The following is a 17,624-nucleotide window of genomic DNA, read 5'->3' as shown; positions in this document are numbered from 1 at the left end:
TGTCTTATTGGGAATGTTTTGTGATTGTTAAAACTAGAACTATAGTGGAGCTGCCAAAATATGAGTATAGTGGGTTTGTAAAACCGTGAATCTGCTGGGTTTGTGAAAATGGAAATGCAGTAAATGTCACATGAGAAATACCCTGTGGTTGGGCAAACTGGAAACAACCTGTGGATTGACCTATTGACAATTGCCACGGTTTGATAACCTGGTCAAAGACTGGAAGAGTCAAACATAGGATCTACAAGCATTGAGCAAACAGGGAATGTCTGAAAACCCTGGAGTACCTACAGGCTCGGACTGACCTATAGGGCAACAGGGTAATGCCCGAACCGAAACCACAAAATGCTAGTGTGGGCTACTTTTGTGTGTGGTCAAAGTGGGCCAGTTTGATAAGTTACTTCACCATGCGGCTAGTAGTTTTGACCAGTGATACTGAATAACTATTCTTTAAAATGCACAATTTGCATCACATTTTATCAAAAACCTCCCCCTTTGGTACTAACCAAACAAACTGTCACAAAAGGAATGAATTGCCATTTGCAACTGTGGGCCACTTTTCCATTGGTGGCCAGGAGGATTTAATGCCACAGTCGACCGGGAGTATACAGGAGGGAATACACTGAAATTGCACAACAGAAAATGTCAAACTGTTACAATAGTGAGATATGTGAAACAGGGAATTTACTGGAATTGTTTAACAATAAACTGGCAGTACAGTGGAATTATGAAATGACTCAGTGAAAGTATACCAAAAATGGTGTGCAAGTAAACTAGTGGTATGCTGGGATTGTTCAAACTCAGTGTGTAGTGTACTGTGTACTCTAGGAGTACACGTTAAATAGAAGGGTACCTGTAAGTACCATAGGTCCTCCAGGTAAACTTATATATCAAAAATAAACAATAGACTTATCTCATCTATTTCAGCAAATAGATCAGTTATTGAAGGTATGTGTGAAAGTATGAGAGAATATAGACTGATGAAAAAGAGAAATATATGATGTAAAAATATGTTGGAACAAATAACACTGACATATGAAAACAAAATGTGTCTGTTTTGAAATTATAAAATGTGTATATTCTTTGAAAATATTTTCTCTAGTCTCATTTGTGCCTAGGTACATTGTTTATTTTTGACTCTAGGAGTGCACTACATTTGTGTATACTGGATTACTACTGCATTGTGTATACTGGATTACTAAGCATAGTACTGGATTGAAGGCGTAGATAATCAAGATGGTTGAAGAACCCCTCCGCTTGTAACAAAACTAGCTGGAAAGACGCAGAGAAATCTTACAAAAGAACATCACTGAGGCAAAGAAGAATTCATTCAATGCTCAAATAGAGTCTGCTTACAACGCGCCAGGAAAACATTTGAGATTCTTAAATCCATAGATAAGCCCTGCGCCTAGGCACCCACATTTACACCATCCCAAATAGAGTACGAAAACACTCAGGTAGCTTTCACGAATAAGATCACCAAAGCAAGGGAATGGATAGCTCACGCCCAACTTAACAAGACCAAATCAAACCAACCTCCACTGATTAGGACAATTGAACACACAGACAAATTCCATTTCCATGAAATTTCCATGGAGGGCATGCTAACTACATTGGCCTCCATGAAACCATCTTCTTGTGCAGAGAATAAACTCCCCCTAAAATTATTGTTGGAAACCCTGACATTTTTGCTCCACTATTTATGAAAATAGTTAACGCCTCCTTCCGAGAACAAATACTACCTAAAAACATCAAAAGGGTGACCATTATTCTATTGAGTAAAAAGCCCAACCTCGATCAACGTGACCTGAATAATCTCAGGCCTATCAGTAACTGCATTTTCACCCTAAAAGTTATGGATAAGGTTGCGACTGCGCAACTACAGGCTAACGTAGAATTAACAAGATTCTGCACCCCCAACAATCGGGTTTCCATGCAGCCCACAGCACGGTAACCGCCATGCTTGATCGGCAGACAAAAATGTTAGAGATCATGGACAAAGTAAGGCCAGCCTCCTAATTCTTCTTGACCTTAGTGCGGCATTCAATCTGTTAGATCATCATCTATAACAACATGCACTGGAGAAAGTTGCCAACTGCTCTAAGGAGTCAATAGGGTGGTTGACTTCATTGCTCACGGACAGAATATCAAGAGTACACTGGGGGGACAAATTCTACTCAGAGTCTAACATTTTCTGTGGCGTTCCTCAAGGAGCCAGCCTTTCACCACTCCTATTCAACTTGTACCTACGCTTTCTCTGCAAGGTTCTAGACAACATCCAGGCCTTTTCCACCAACTATGCTGATGACACTCAGCTGGTGGTGGAATTGAGCGGGGACTATGGTAAGGACAGTACACTAGTAAACGACCTTTATAACAATATAGAAACATGGATGGACCTAAACTGGATGTGCTTGAATAAGCAATAAGACCAAGCTGAAGGTCATCAGCTCTAATCAAGCCAGGGCCAAACTCACATCAAAATATGAGTCCTTCGAGGTCAAAGACTCACACATTAAAGTAGTGAGCAAGGTCAAAACCTTGGGAATGACCTTGGAAGCATCCCTGAATTCAGATGCTCAAGCCATGTATGTTAGTAAAAACTGTTCTTACTACATTAGTTTGCTGAGAGCAATCAAACCCTTCCTCAACGAATCAAACTGCACAACAATTGCCAGAGCAATCATCTTGTCACGACTGGACTATGGTAATGCGCTCCTCCTTAGTGCCAGTAAATAAAGCGTGAGGAAATATCAACTGATCCAAAACAACACAGTAAGAATAATTAAGCAAAAGGCAAGATCTGAACATATTAGCAAGGCCAGGCGTGAAGTACACGGGCTGAAGGTCGAAGATCGGAACTTATTCAAATCACTAACAATTGCACATAAGTGCCTGTTTGGCAAAGCCCCAGTTTACTTAAAATCTAAAATTGTCAGCTACAATTCATCCCGAGTACTAAGATCAGAGGCTCAGGGACTCATCACAGTAATCCCATTTAAGAAGGCAAATGGCTTGGGAAGAGCTTTCTCCAACCGCGCAGCTGCAAGTTGGAATAAACTCCCTCTAAACTTAAGACTGGAATCCAACCACCTCACATTCAGAAAGAAGTTGAAAACTATCCTGTTTAAATTAAGTCATATTGTGAGGCAACAGCAACCTGGATAGGTGCAAACCCATCTCTGTATCAAAGTCTCTTGTCTTATCACTGTTGTCTAATATATGGTATGTATCTGTCTCTGTGTGGCTCCCCGATGCCTGCAGGCTTTCGACGCCTAACAAATAAATAAAATAAAAAAATTAATACATCCACACTGAAACCCCTGACGTTCCTCAACACCTCTACCATTAGTATACAGCTACAAACTACGAATGAAAGATTTGGTCCAGCTGGGCACCCATTGAATCTTCAGCACTAGCACTCTATCCTAAACCATCAACAGCACCCACCAACGGGCCTGACCGCCGGGCTGCTTACTGTGGTCACTTAAGTGCATTGAGGCCATACAAATGGGGAAAGGGCGCTATATATATATGACAAATACAATACAATACAATACAATGCAATAGTAGGACAATACCGGAATTACCAGTAATGAAACCCTAGGAATGTACTGGCACAGTGCAATTTTGGACTCTACTGGGTCTTCAAGACTGGGAATGTTCAAAGTGTACTTTTGCTGGTATTGTCAAACTCGGAACATACTGGAATTGTCAAACCAAGAGGCCCTAGGGGAGGCCAGCAAGAGATGTTAAAGTGGTCATACAAGGGTCAAGTCAAAACCCCTTTTACAGTTGCAAGTCTTTGACACGTTGTGAATTGAAAAGCTAAGTGAACTTTTAGCAATATATATTGGGGTTGTCAAACTGGAAGTTGAATGAAATGTCCCATCTGGCAATGTATTGGAATTGTCAAAATGGGAAAATACTAAATTGGATAAGAATTTGAATAAACTGTGATGGGCAAACATGTAGTATACACGGATTGTGAAAAGTATGACTGCCATACTAAAAATATAACTTAGTTCGTCAAACTGGGGCAATAGCAGGGCTGTGAATACAGAATATACTGGGGTTGTCAAAGTTGACTACACTGGTATTAACCAAATGGGAGAATACTGGGTTTGCTAAACTGGCAGTACACAAGGATCGCCAATCTAAAGTACGTTGTGACTATGCAAAATGGGAATCTTCTGGGGTTGTCACATGTCTGCATCTGCACTACATTTGTGGCAGGCAGGAAATGCTGATGGCGAAGCCAGCACAGTGACCAGATTTGCTCTGGTATTATTCGTGCCACAATTAAAGGATTTGCATGAATGTTGGGGCTGGCACAAGGTCTACACTTGCACTGGTGTTCGTTCCAGCACCAACATTCGTGAAAATGTTGTCACTGCACCTCGAATTAGACCAACTCTCTTTGGTCATTCTGCTCTAGCTACTTGTAGCAATGCAGTGTAATGACCTAATGTATATGGTCTCGGTGCTGGTGCAGAGACCAGAATTGTGTGTATGTTAGGACCAGCCTAATTTGCAGATGTGTTGTGCCGTCCGCACCTGCACTTTCACCAGGACACGTGGTCAGTATATCTCGGCGTACTCCAGTGCACATCCAGAATGTGCGTCAGTGCGAACTGGAGATGGTTCCGATAATGCGGTGGTGTCATCTTCCACTAATGTTACCAAAAAAGTAGATCGAGATGGGAGCGGCCAGTTTGGGGACGCGAACGAGACCATATGGAATTGTGCGTACTGCATTTGGCAAGAAAAGTAGCAGGACCTTTTTCGTGGCTCTCCACCCACTCTTGCAATGCTGGATATTCCTTTGCCGAGGACAACTCACAGAATCCACTTGGAAAACGCAATGGTCACTGAGCCCCCAGCTTCAGAAATGTAATCTGCTCTGTGCGAGCACGCTGTGCCCTCAAAGCTGGGGACTCAGTGATAATTGCCTTTCCCAAATCGATTCTGGTATTTGTAGTCCTGAAAAGATGGCTTGAAAAGTACACAAACCATAGTAAGCCATGAAAGAAATTGCACGAGTTTTAAACTATTGCAAACATCCTTTGATCGGAGTTCAACTGCCAACTCTGCCCCCTCTGAACTCCGGCTCCTCGGAACTCTGCCCCATCCTCCAAACTCCACCCCCAGCCCTGTGGGATCCTCCTTGAAATGTTTTTTATTTCCACCACTGTCACCACATGAGTGCAGTGAAAAGCAGGACAACCTGTGCTACTTACTGCAGCGTGCAGTAAATTCAGGGATATATTTGCTAATACGCAAATGGCAGAAACCTTTCATGACCGATACCATAGTGAACAAGGCGAAAGTCATCGCTCTTCTGACTCTAATGTATGGTGCCTACTACTTGCAGGTGCCGGACAAGCTGAGAGAATCTGCTGAAATGATGACAGCTCTTGGGGATCAGAATGGTGATCCTCTATAACATGCTGGGGTTCCCCTGTGGGGCGGTAACCGGGTGCAAAATTGCCGTCCAGTGGTTCCACATTGCCCAGGAACTCCCCAGATCTCGCAGGCGAGAGACCGGGCAGACATAGGTTAAAATTACAGAAAAAACATTGTGAGTGATTTTCCTCTTTGTCCGCCACCATCTAAATGAAGCCAACATGCATGAAGGGGTTAAGACCCCAGAATAAGAGACTTACTGCATCATTCTAAGTCTCTCATAAAGGCTGCATGGAACAGTGTGACGGATAAATGTGCTGTTAGGCTGGTGAGTGCCCGCTGTTTCTGGGTCATTAGATATATGTCACCACTCAGTGTGAGTGGACATTTGAGTGACTGCTTGCTTGTGGGAACTCCCAATTGATGGGCCTGTGATTGCACGTGGGCGTTGAATCTGCATTGGCATCAGTCATGGGCAAGGCACTGTGCATGCCCACCGTGAACATTTGTGAGTGTAGCTGCTGCTGCAAACCCACCACCGTTGGCACGCCCTATGATCAACTGGCGCCATGTTTTTGCTGGCGCTGCAAAAACAGACACAATCCATGAATCCGACCCAATGCCATGGGCATCAGAATGGGCATCAGAATGCCAGCGCTTCTCCGCATAGAAGGGCACTGCATGTGTAGCTGTGTGATCACACGAAGGGTGGCCTGTCATGCCACAAAGCACTGGCTGCCAGGATATCTCCCAGTAAAGTCATTTTGCTGGGCATGTACCAATGTTGCTATGGTAAAATAGAGCCCTTGGGATCGATTGTTGTCTGAGTTAAAAAACTCAGAAAGTGTATGATATGTTAAAGCCATTTGTATGTTGTTTTCTACAACTGTTAAATGTGGTTATATGTAGGTGAATTTAGTGATCTAGTTGTTTTTTATCTACCATGTGTTTTATGTTGGGTCATGTTCATGTTGAACATTTTTATGAGTTTATTATCCTTTTGCAAACTTTATTAAAATATTTTGAGTACTGTGTATAAATATTACGTACTTGGTCTATTTTCTACAAGACTATAGGTGCAGGGAGGTTTTTCCACCAGACTATTTGTATAGATCAGAAAATTTGAAAAAAATGTCAAACTGTCTCCTTTATATTTAAATAAGATAGAGCCTGTTACATTTTGAAAGTTCTTAGCATCATGTCTGTACAGAAAATGTACTCTGTGTGTAGGGATCAGGGTAGACGTTGGAGGTGATCTGTTTATCAGCATCTCTACTCTGCTAACATAAGGCACAGGGCACCTGCGGCCATTATTAATAAATAACTCACCTGCGTTGCAATATCTGCTGATGGGGGACCAGGAACAGCACCAGCTAATCTATTCATCAACGACTACGGTGAAGATTTCATCCTCACGGATTCCACCATCTGTGCCTTCAATCAGCCACACGATCAACCTTTGTTTTTGTTGTTGTTGCTAGAATTGGCCAGATTTGAGGCGTGACATAATGTCAGTAGTGTGTGAACCTAAAATCGAGAGGAACACTGACCACAATAGGTCTGAAAACAAAAGAGTGGTCACATACACAGGCCCAGAGGAATGCAAGCAATGTCTTTCTAAGGACAGTCCGAGGTGGATGACTGATTCCAATTCCAGGCGCATACAATGAACACTAGCAATGTTTACACATTACTAGCTGCAAACTTGACAAATGATCGGCATATATTTCTTTTACCTATGATCATTACCTATGATCATTGCCTATGCCTGAAGCAACCCATTATAGCTTCACCTGGCAGGGAAATCCCTGCAGCAGATCCTAAAATTACAGTGCCTCAGAACTTGTGCTCCATCGTTTTTCCTGAAAATGCATGGGGTGGGCGTGGCCTTAGTGACCATCAGAGACTAAGAGCCTGATTTACACAAATGTGTTCAATGGGACTTTCCCATGTTAACACATGTTTGTAAATCAGGACCTAGACATGCAGGCAGGCTTGTGTACAGTCTACCCATTACCCTCTGTGTTTCTGGAGATGATTATCACAGAAAAAGAACCCTCCCTGAATAAAGGTCCCCTTAAAAAAGGGGGAAAATATTTGGGTACATTGGGTATTTTCTATTCTTAATTTAAGGCTGCCTGCAGGTAGGCCTTTGATTAGGAAAAAAATAATCTAGATATTCCTATTTAGAAGAGGCCGTGCCTGTACTTGCGGGTGACAGATCTGATTTTCTGGTGTCGCAAACCGGAGCAACCAGTGAACAAGAAAGCATACTTTTGTGTTTTCTTTTTAAAACTAAACTAAGTTTTAAGAAAAAATAACTTAAGGATTATGTGCTTGCACATAGAAAAAAAGGTATCCTGTCATTGTTTCGAAAAAATAGTTTCTACATAGAAAAGTTTCGAATATAAAGTTTCGAAAAAAAAAATTGGAATGCATTTTTTTCATGTTACAGGTTTTATATTATTTTCGTATAGAAAAATAGTTTGTTTTAAAAAGAAAACGGGGGTTGGGGGAAACCCCACCATAAAAATGGTTTTGTGTCGAAACTTTTGTATTTAGAAACTTTGACTAAACCTAAAATAAAATACCAGCAGCCAGAGGTGTTGCTAGGGGGGGGGGCTTAGGGAACTATAGGCCCGGGTCTCTTGTTTGTAGCCCCAGTTAGAAGCTCAGGGGCTACAACCAAAAGTCTAGCTATCCCCGGGTCCCAACAGCCTCCACATTACCATAGCGCCAGAACTTTTTCAGACTATCAACACCTCAGCATCGGGCCAATATTCATAGAATCCTTGACAATGAGGTTAAGGATCAAAATTCAGAGAAAAACCAAATTAAAAGAGTACTTGTAGTTTTCCAAAACATATTTTCTGTAGAGAATGCTGACCTGTAAAAACTGTCTACTGCAAAACTGCAGATATGTGGATGAAGGGGGAAGAAGGATAGCTCAGGGGCAATGCGCTTGTTTTAGAAGCAAGACAACGCAGCACAACACAGGTTCGACGTTATAAATGCACAATTATAATATTATTAAAGAGCGGATTGGAGGTATTTACTCCTCAGAAATACATTTTACTATTGGTTAAATCCTTAAAAAGGACACCCTCTTGGAAACCATGACCTCCAACACTTGGTAAGACGCATGCCACAAAATGTCAGCTTTTCCATGCATCCTCTTTTGAAGAGTCTGTAAAAGTAACAAACGGCGCATACGAGGCAACCGGACCATTTTACGTGAGTGGGAGTTGTCAAGAAGTAAGCAGGTTTCTTAATCTATCCAGCAACGTCGACAGTAGTCATCGTTCACAATCCATTGCCCCCATTAAAAGTATTAGTATCTGTCTGTCAATATGGCTGACTCACCAGTCATGTAATTTTGAGCCAATCACTCACAACCACTGTATTTACCAATATTTTCACAATCTCGGGGAGATTGATTAACCCTTTTTTCTAAGGGCTGGAACGACAGATGGCTGTGAAGATGTACATCAACCCCCATCTCCTACACCGCCGACCAAAGTGCCAATGAGCAACATTAGACCTCATTTGGCGATGCCGGAAATCCCAGCTGTCCGAGAACCAATCCTACTGCTCAGCCCCCGTGGGGGCTGGGCTTGCCTTGTTGTGGTTGTGGCCCATGTTTTCAGGAAGGCAGATCTGAACTTCCAAAACAAATCGATGAGAAAGCCTGGGAAAACCACTGGATGAACAAAGAACAGATTGTGCCGGGGAGACAGCTGCAGGACCTTCCATGGATCAGAAAGACTCAGTTGGCCAGCTACAAACAGAGGTCTGGAGACCTGGAGCCATAGGGCATGCAGTGAATATATTGAATACAAAACAACTAATGAAAAAATAACAATTGAAAAAACAACTAATACCAAAATAACTCATTTTGTAAAAAACTAAAAATGGGGTTGTGAGAGGGAATAGTAATTGGATCCCGAGGCGGAGGAATAGCCATTATATCCAAAGAAAGTCTATTTATGAGAATAGTTGCTCCCCAAGATCTGCAATCATGCGAATCCCTCTCTATCAAACTACCATTAAAGAACTCCCAATCACTTACTATGCATGTAATTTACAGACCTCCTGGGCCCATTGGCACATTTGAGGAGGACTTGCATAATATACTTGCCAGTAATCTCAAACCCGCCTCCCAAGTACTACTACTTGGCGACTTTAACTTAGGCCTTAACGATCCTTCAGATAAACAAGCCCTTCAAATAGCAAACTCCCTCAATACACTAGGATTGAATCAAAAAGTGAACGCTCCCACTCATATCAAGGGCAGAACCTTGGACTGGGTAGCCGACTATAACTGCACAACTACTATCACTACGATCTCTCCCCCATTCCTGGACTGACCACTCCCTCGTGTCCTTGACGCTTTTCACTACCAGACCTGTAATCTTAGCTCCACAAGTAGCTCTACCTTGCCTAACTAGATTGAAAAAGAATATCACAGTGGTCAGTGTGATCCCGAATATTCTACCTACCCTAAATTCGCTGCCAGACAACCTTGAACCTAGTACCTTGGTGCAGGAAAATAATATGATTATGCTCTCTACTTTGGACAAAGTCGCCCCTCTCAAATTGAGACCCAGTAAAGCTAAAGCACACCTCAATAAGTGGTGGTTCACTCCACAACTAAAGCACCTACGACTATTAAAAAGAAAAAAAAAGAAGCTATTGTCCACTGCATCAGACTATAAAAAAGAAATCTGCCAAGCAAAACGAAATTCCTATAATTAACGTATTGCCAATTCTAACTCTAGCATGAAAGAATTATTCACAATACTAAGAAAACTAGAGTCCCCTATCTCCACTCCTGATGCCTGTATCAAAAACAAGACTTGGTGTTCAGAGATACAACAAGCCCTAACCAATAAAATAAATACAAACCAAAATAAAAAATAAGAAAGACTCCCTGAACTTACCTCAACCAACTAATTCTCGACCACCAAACAAAATAATCTCTGCTCCAAATAACCCATTCTGTTTCACCAAAACCTCTATCCTAGAAGTGGAAAAAACCATCCTCTCACTCAAACCGTCCAATTGCAAATGGGATGTCTGCCCAGCTCACATCATAAAAGAAGCAGCAAGAGACCTCTCCCCTTTCATCTCCAAACTGATCAACGCCTCTTTTGCCTCTGCCACCGTCCCAGTCAATCTCAAACAATCTTGGGTTCTCCCTCTTCTGAAGAAACAAACCTTAGACCCACTTATCACCACCAACTACCGCCCCATTACAACGGTACAATTTTTACTCAAAATCCTGGACAAAGTGGTATACAAACAGATCCAAAAATATCTTGAACTGCACAAACTCCCAGGGGTCAGACAATCAGGATTCTGACCTTTACATGGAACGGAAACAGCACTGATAGACCTGAAGACTCAGATTGATGAGCTGAGAGATAAAGGGAAGACAGCACGACTGTTGCTACTTGATCTCTCAGCTGCATTCGATCTGGTGGAACACAAGGTCCTCTGTAGGCATCTTGATACAGCAGCCCATTTCTCCATGGGCGCTGTCAATTGGATAGAATCATTCCTGAGTGACAGAACCATCAGAGTATTCTCTCCCTATGCAGCTGCTGATCCTACACCTATCACGTGCGGGGTCCCCCAGTGCTCTTGCATGTCTCCAACTCTGTACAACATATTCACCAAACCATTGTTCGATGATTTGGACCTTCTGGGTGTCACCTACACTAATTATGAGGATGACACTCAGATTCTCCTCCCACTTTCTGGGGATCATGGCAGGGACCTGGAGTTGGTGAATAGAATCTACCTCATCATGCAGGCATGGATGGCCACGCAGAGTCTATGCCTGAATGAGAATAAGACAGAGTTGATTATCCTCGGTACCCCAGCCAATATCTCTAAACTAGGTCAGGAATACGCCTCCTTCATCATTGATGGCACCAAGGAGGTAAAAACCATTGGTTTCTATCTGGATGCCACAATGTCCTTCAATAGACAACTGAAATCTCTGGCATCCACTACATCCTACACCTGCAAGCTGATTAGAGCAGGTAGGCCCTTCCTTTCCAATGACAGCTGCATCATACTAGCCAGAGCATTAATCCTCTCAAGATTAAACTACTGTAATGCTCTCCACACGAGTGCCAATAAAGCCAGTATACAAAATAACGCCCTCAGAGCTGCACTGGGCATCAATAAAAGAGCGCACATGACCACAATCAGACACCAATACAATTGGTTATCAACACATAACAAAATACACCCAAAAATCGCCTCCCTGACACACAAGGCATTGCATAATGCCGCACCTAGCTACCTCATTGACAAAGCATCTAGAAGAACATCCAGTAGACCAACTAGAACCTTCAATACGAACTGCCTGCTAGTACCTAGGTTCAAATCCTCCAAGATCGGTGGCAACAGTTTCCCTGTGAAGGCCGCTAAACTCTGGTACTCACTGCCACATGATCTGAGAGCTGACTTACCCTACGATAAGTAAGATTCTACTTATCGGCACACCCACTCTCTCCTTCCCTGCAGCTCTCTGGCCGGCCTCTCTTGGCCCTCTTCCTGCTCCTACCTGCATGGCAAAAAACCTCGGGGTCATCTTCGACTCCACACTCTCCTTCTCTCCTCACATCTCTGACGTCTCTAAGAAGTCACACTACGAGCTACACCTCCTCAGAGGTATACTTCCTTTCCTCTCCTTCCCCCAGAAGCTCACTGTCTCCAGTGCTCTCGTTCTCTCTGGGCTGGACTACTGTAACAGCCTCTATCTAAATCTTCCTGCCTCTACTCTCCGCCCTTTGCAACTCATCCAGAACAGGACTGCGAGACTTGTCCTTGGCCTCAAGCCCAGGGACCGTATCTCTCCAGGACTGAAATCACTACACTGGCTCCCAGTGGCTGCAAGGATTAAGTTCAAAACCCTCTGCATTGTCCACAAGGCCTTCTGGGGCCTTGGGCCAAAATACCTGCAACTCTCTCTTCCTAAATATCTTCCTTCTCGAGCCCTTCGCTCATCCACCTCCAACCACCTCAGGGTCAGCCACTTCTCCAAGCAACGAGCTGGGGGTAGATCTCTCGCCGCAGCAGGGGCCTCCCTCTGCAACAGCCTTCCTGCCTCCCTGATACTTGAGGAGAACCATCTCCCGTTCCGGAAGCACCTCAAAACATTCCTCTTTGCCTCCGCTTTCTCTCCCTCTCTCACCTGCTAAAATCACTGAACCTGCACTGAATCTGCAACTGGGCCACTCACCGATCTCGTGTCGTGGCCCAGCCACTCTTCCCTGCACTGCCTACCTGCATTACGGGACTGTCTCTGTATCCTACAGTCCCTTCTCCCGGCACTTACCTTGCACTTGCCACCAGCTGGACCTACCATTTATCTCATATTCTATTAACCATGTATCGCACTTTCCTTGCACTTGCCACCAGTTGGCCCTTTTATTTATCTTGTATTCTACTAACCATGTACTGCACTTCCCCTCTCCCCTTCCCCTGCACTTTTCCCAGTCCCCCTACCCTTGCACTTGCGCGATCTGAATGACAGCTGGCCTAGTAGGATCGTTGTCTGTCTCCCCTTGTTCCCGCCCTGCCTCGTTGCGCCTTGAAACACTTGTGTATAGGCGCGTTACAAATACCCTATCATATCATATCATACCCTCACTTCAGAAAGAACCTCATCACCCACCTCAATCTGCTTGAGAACTAGTCTCCTCTGACACCTCTGCACTCCAATATTATCTGTCTTTTAGGATTAAAAATCCTTGCTGACGTTGGTATACTATGTTGTAAATTACCCTGACATTTGTGAAAATTGACTATTTTTTATATTGTATATTGTTATAGCTATTGTGAATTTTAACTACCTGTATCTGTATATTGTACTCTGTACACTATGTAACCATGTAAGCCTTGCATAACCTTGCTGCGCCCTGTTACCCCCGGGTCTGGTGCGCCCTATAAATTCAATAAACAAACAAACAAACAATAGTGGTTGTTGGGCCTTTGGTGGAGGGGACCCCCCGCCCCCCGAAAAACAATGACAAATAAATTAGTTATTTTGGAATTAGTTATTTTGTATTCGTTATTTTTTCATGCATTATTATTTCATTAGTTATAATTGCATGTAACCAAGCCATAGCCATAGAAAGACAACATATATGCTCAAAATTTCACTTTATCCCCCAACGTCCTTGTTATGCCTGGAGAACACTACAAACAATTGAACTGCGCATATATCAGGGCACAAAACTGTTGCAAACTACACAACGTTTAACTTCATTTCATAACATAGTAATGAGCTGATATAACTTTTCACATAATATGTGATAAATGATATCACATGATTGTTTACTCCATGACTTGATATGTTCAAAGTGATATTGGTGTAATGCAGCCCTTTGCAGTCTCTGCTCACAGTGGCATAAGCCAATATTACACATGTATTCGGGACCGAATTAATGAAAGCTTACTTGCAATTGATACTCTGAGGTAATCTTGAAGGGTTCTGAGTAGGCAAACCCCCTCTTCCGCAGCGTTGAATCCTAAGGTGCTCATTGTACCGTTTACATTCTAAAAAGTGCCAAGGACGAGTATGCTCATCCTTTTTGCATAGACTTGCATAATAGCCTGGCAATTAAGGGGTTACATCTGAAACCAGAGCTTCAGCCCCCAACAGTGCCACCACCAGCTGTCAAGGTGAGGTCAGAAAGTGCATTAGTTGTCCACCAAGCAGAGTCCCATCTTTGGCTGTCACCCCGCCCTTGCCTTCGAATCTTCCCCCTCGTGGAACTATGTACCTTTCGCGCGGGGGGGCAGTAAATATAAGGACTGAAAGCGGAAGAACAAAACGATGCCTGTCCTTTACAGCAGTTCATTCATGCAGAAAAATGTATGCCACAATAAAGACACTGGTGGTGACATTCCCGTGATGCACCTGTATGCAGGGAGGTAACAGATGGGCACTAGGTGGGGCAGGGGCAGGGGGCAGAGCAAGGGAAACACGCTTAAATAAAATAAAAACAAGAATTCTGCCGCCAGTGTATTTTCTGCTGGCATAAGTGCATATAGATATATACACATATGAATATGTTGTAGGCAACTATGAGGAAAGGGTTAATATAGAGGCAATTGTATATATAAATGGTGTACCTATTACCATACCACGCCCTTTGCTAGTGACGCGGTACTCCTAGAAGTTGACCTCGTGTTACTTGTTGGTGGAGGATAGGATCCAAAGGTGGGAGAATAAAAAGAAATTGATCAAAATGAGTCCTGCAGTTGACACTGTGGCCCAATTATTCTGGGAAGCCGAGACTAAAGGCAGGAAGCCATCTTGAGTGTGTGTGTGTGTGTGTGTGTGAGTGATAGGCAGGCTGGTTGGGCTTGGAGGTGCTTATCCACATCACATTCTATATTTTGATAGATGTGTGATGTATGGGGGAGGCACCGGGAGCTCCTTACTGTGGCAGGACGGATGGGCCCCCCGACCTGTGGAAGTGAACGATTTGCCATTTTCCATCTCGGCGGTGCCAGATGCGGGTCTCCTCGGACTGCGCTGTACGCGGAACTCCGCCGGCGTCGATGTACTGTGTGATGCGGATGTAGGCAATGCAGGCCGACTCATCTCCCATCAGATGGATGTGGGGGTTCAGGATGGTGGTGTGCACTGGCTTGCTGTTGCGTGACCACACTAGGGAGAGAAAAGGGTGAGAATAAGGGGCGTACCGTGATAACAGAAAGTATGCAATGGTTTCACTTCATCGCCCGACAGTCATTCAATCTTCACAACTAAGGAACCCAGATCACAGTCACTATAATGCTTACCTTTTAAGGTGCTCAAATTCAACAAAGGGTTACTAATTATTATCACTCAGAGCTATGGCTGATAATGGAATCTGCCACATTTTAAAAATAATCAAAAACCTAAACTTTGCACGTGTGTTTCATGCATGCTGATTTGTGGGAATATAATTTGCATTTAATCTTTTAAATGACAGCCTTAACAAAGCAGTGCTACCAAAAACAGTGTATTAAAAGGCCCTTGCATCAGCCCCATTGAGGCTAATTGCATTAGCATATGCAAATGAAAATCTCAAAAGAGTAACATGTTTCATTTGCCCATGTAGAGCAGTCAATTTAGTTTTGGCAGGTGCCACCTGTACGAACCATAATACAAATGGCATAGATAGTACTGGCCTTGGAGTTTTGGTTCTAGAATGTGTGGTGTGAAACTTATGCACCAGTGGCATCCCTAATGGCACACCCTCTGTGGTGCTGAAAGTCTAGACAAATTACAGTGAGTTTTACCAGTCAGTTGCCAACAGAATCCGCTTTCTGAAAGTCAGTGGGTTAATTGTAGCTATTAAACAGCTCATAGTGTAATACAACCCTTTTAACTAAAAGTGCCTATACACCACTTGATTTCTAAGACATAAATCATCTCAGCACACGCTCCTGAATGGAAGGGCTTAGCTTAATGTGCACGTGGTTACTGTGCTGGGCCAAGTCCCCGTTTAGAATCAAATGTATTGACCTGGCAATGCTGAAGTTACATGGGAATTTGTGTCCCTGAAGAAAATCTAAAACTGTTGCCTTAGACCATGCTTGTTTTATGTTGTTTCCATTCAAGGATACAACTTCCATGCTGCGTTCCACATGGCCCCTGACCTTGCTTGATCTCCAATGAAATGGCCCTCCTCAAGTTCTGTCTGATCTACTTTAAGCTCTGTTTCCCCACCTGCATGTCTACCGACCCGTGGTATGCGGTGGAGGAATAGTCCAGCTTCTCATGTCCACTTAAGGGAGTAAGGGTAAACAAAGGCGAGATCAGGGCGGGGGTCCAGAAACACAAACAAGCAGACACAGAGGACAAAAAAGACCTGAAACAACCACAAACGACTACACAACTCTCCAAATCTCTTCAAAAGTACACCAAAACTCCTCAAAGTCCTCCTACAGCCAGACAAAACCCGCAAAGGAAGGAGGAAGACAGCTAGGTCTTTTAAAGTCTCTCAAACCTTTATAGCTTGAGGTCACAGATTCACTAGTTTATCTCCGTGTCCAAGTTTCAAGCCTCCTGATTGGATGGCAGGACTCAAACCCCACCCAATGTTCTGAGGCAACTTTCTACCAATCAGAAACACCACAGGAATCCATCGGGAGGGATACACCTGCCCATAAATGCTCACGCTTCCCATGAGGCAGATTTTGGAAGGTTCAAGCTCCCCTATTCATCAGTCCACAGATTGATGGTAGTATTCAGAGCACCCATATAACATGTTATGTTATCATCAAGGGAGGCTTGGGAGGTATATTTAACAACCACAGGAACACGCCCCCAGGAATAGAAATTCAACACTAAACAAAAATGTTCCTATGGTTCTATGTCACTCCTATAGCGGGTACTGCCACAGACCTTCAAGGAAGCCTACCAGACTCGCACACAAGTGTTCAAATCATTTTCAAGAATTTTATTTACTTATATTATTATAACATTCATTGTCATAGGATTACCATCAAACAATTTTTACAGGTAAGGTAGATACTTAAAAAAACACAATGCACAACTAAAAAAAAAACAGTGTATATCACACTAAATGTGTCACAACTTACGCATCCATCCAATTCATACAATCCATCAACTAATACTCAATCACCCGATATCCGGTATTCAGGCACCACCATGATTATAAAATATCAAGCATCAGACAATCTTAAAAATGTGCTTTATATGTGCCTGACTCCTCTCTGGGTCTTGGGCATGGTACAGTATGACAATTCAGCAAGTGTCCTTCTGTGGAACAACTGGTGGAAGGTAGACTTGGACAAAGTTCCTCCTCGATGAGCTTGCGAATTGCATTGACTCCTATATTGACTTCAATTGCGATATTGAAGATGCTTGCCAGTGCTCTGGAATTTCTGTGGAACGTACACCAACGTTTGTGAACTCTACAGCCAATGAAAGTCATTCCCAGCCGAGCCATAACACCGTCATTTCGTGTGTTTGTGTGTTTGTGCAGGTCTGCATGTGCGCAGACGCTTTTGTGCATGCTTGTGTATGTATGTGCTGCGTATCCTAATTCTACCCCTCCATCAATTACCCTAATGTAACTCACAAACTCCTTTACTGTGTACCTACAGAAAATAGATTGTCAGCAGCCTCCTGCGTCTGCCTCTGCCACTAAGACCGAACATGAACTCCAACCATGCATGCA

At 43.4% G+C, this 17,624-nt stretch overlaps 1 protein-coding gene across 10 annotated transcripts in view; it reads right to left on the bottom strand.

Annotated features, from left to right (window-relative positions):
• CAMK2A (calcium/calmodulin dependent protein kinase II alpha) overlaps nucleotides 1-17,624 on the bottom strand; it is a 605,670-nt gene that overhangs the window by 18,987 nt on the left and 569,059 nt on the right. For 6 of the 10 annotated variants that reach the window (XM_069654060.1, XM_069654058.1, XM_069654051.1 and 3 more), the window contains one exon: nucleotides 14,872-15,100. In XM_069654060.1, coding sequence (XP_069510161.1) covers nucleotides 14,872-15,100 — 229 coding nt within the window. The remainder of the gene's footprint in view (nucleotides 1-14,871; nucleotides 15,101-17,624) is intronic. The other 4 variants (XM_069654056.1, XM_069654059.1, XM_069654052.1 and 1 more) reach the window with 1 other exon arrangement.

This window comes from Ambystoma mexicanum, chromosome 3q (assembly GCF_040938575.1).
Source record: "Ambystoma mexicanum isolate Mex_15411 chromosome 3q, UKY_AmexF1_1, whole genome shotgun sequence".
In the NCBI taxonomy this organism is placed as follows: Eukaryota; Metazoa; Chordata; class Amphibia; order Caudata; family Ambystomatidae; genus Ambystoma; species Ambystoma mexicanum.
This window is presented reverse-complemented; position numbering and strand designations above follow the sequence as displayed.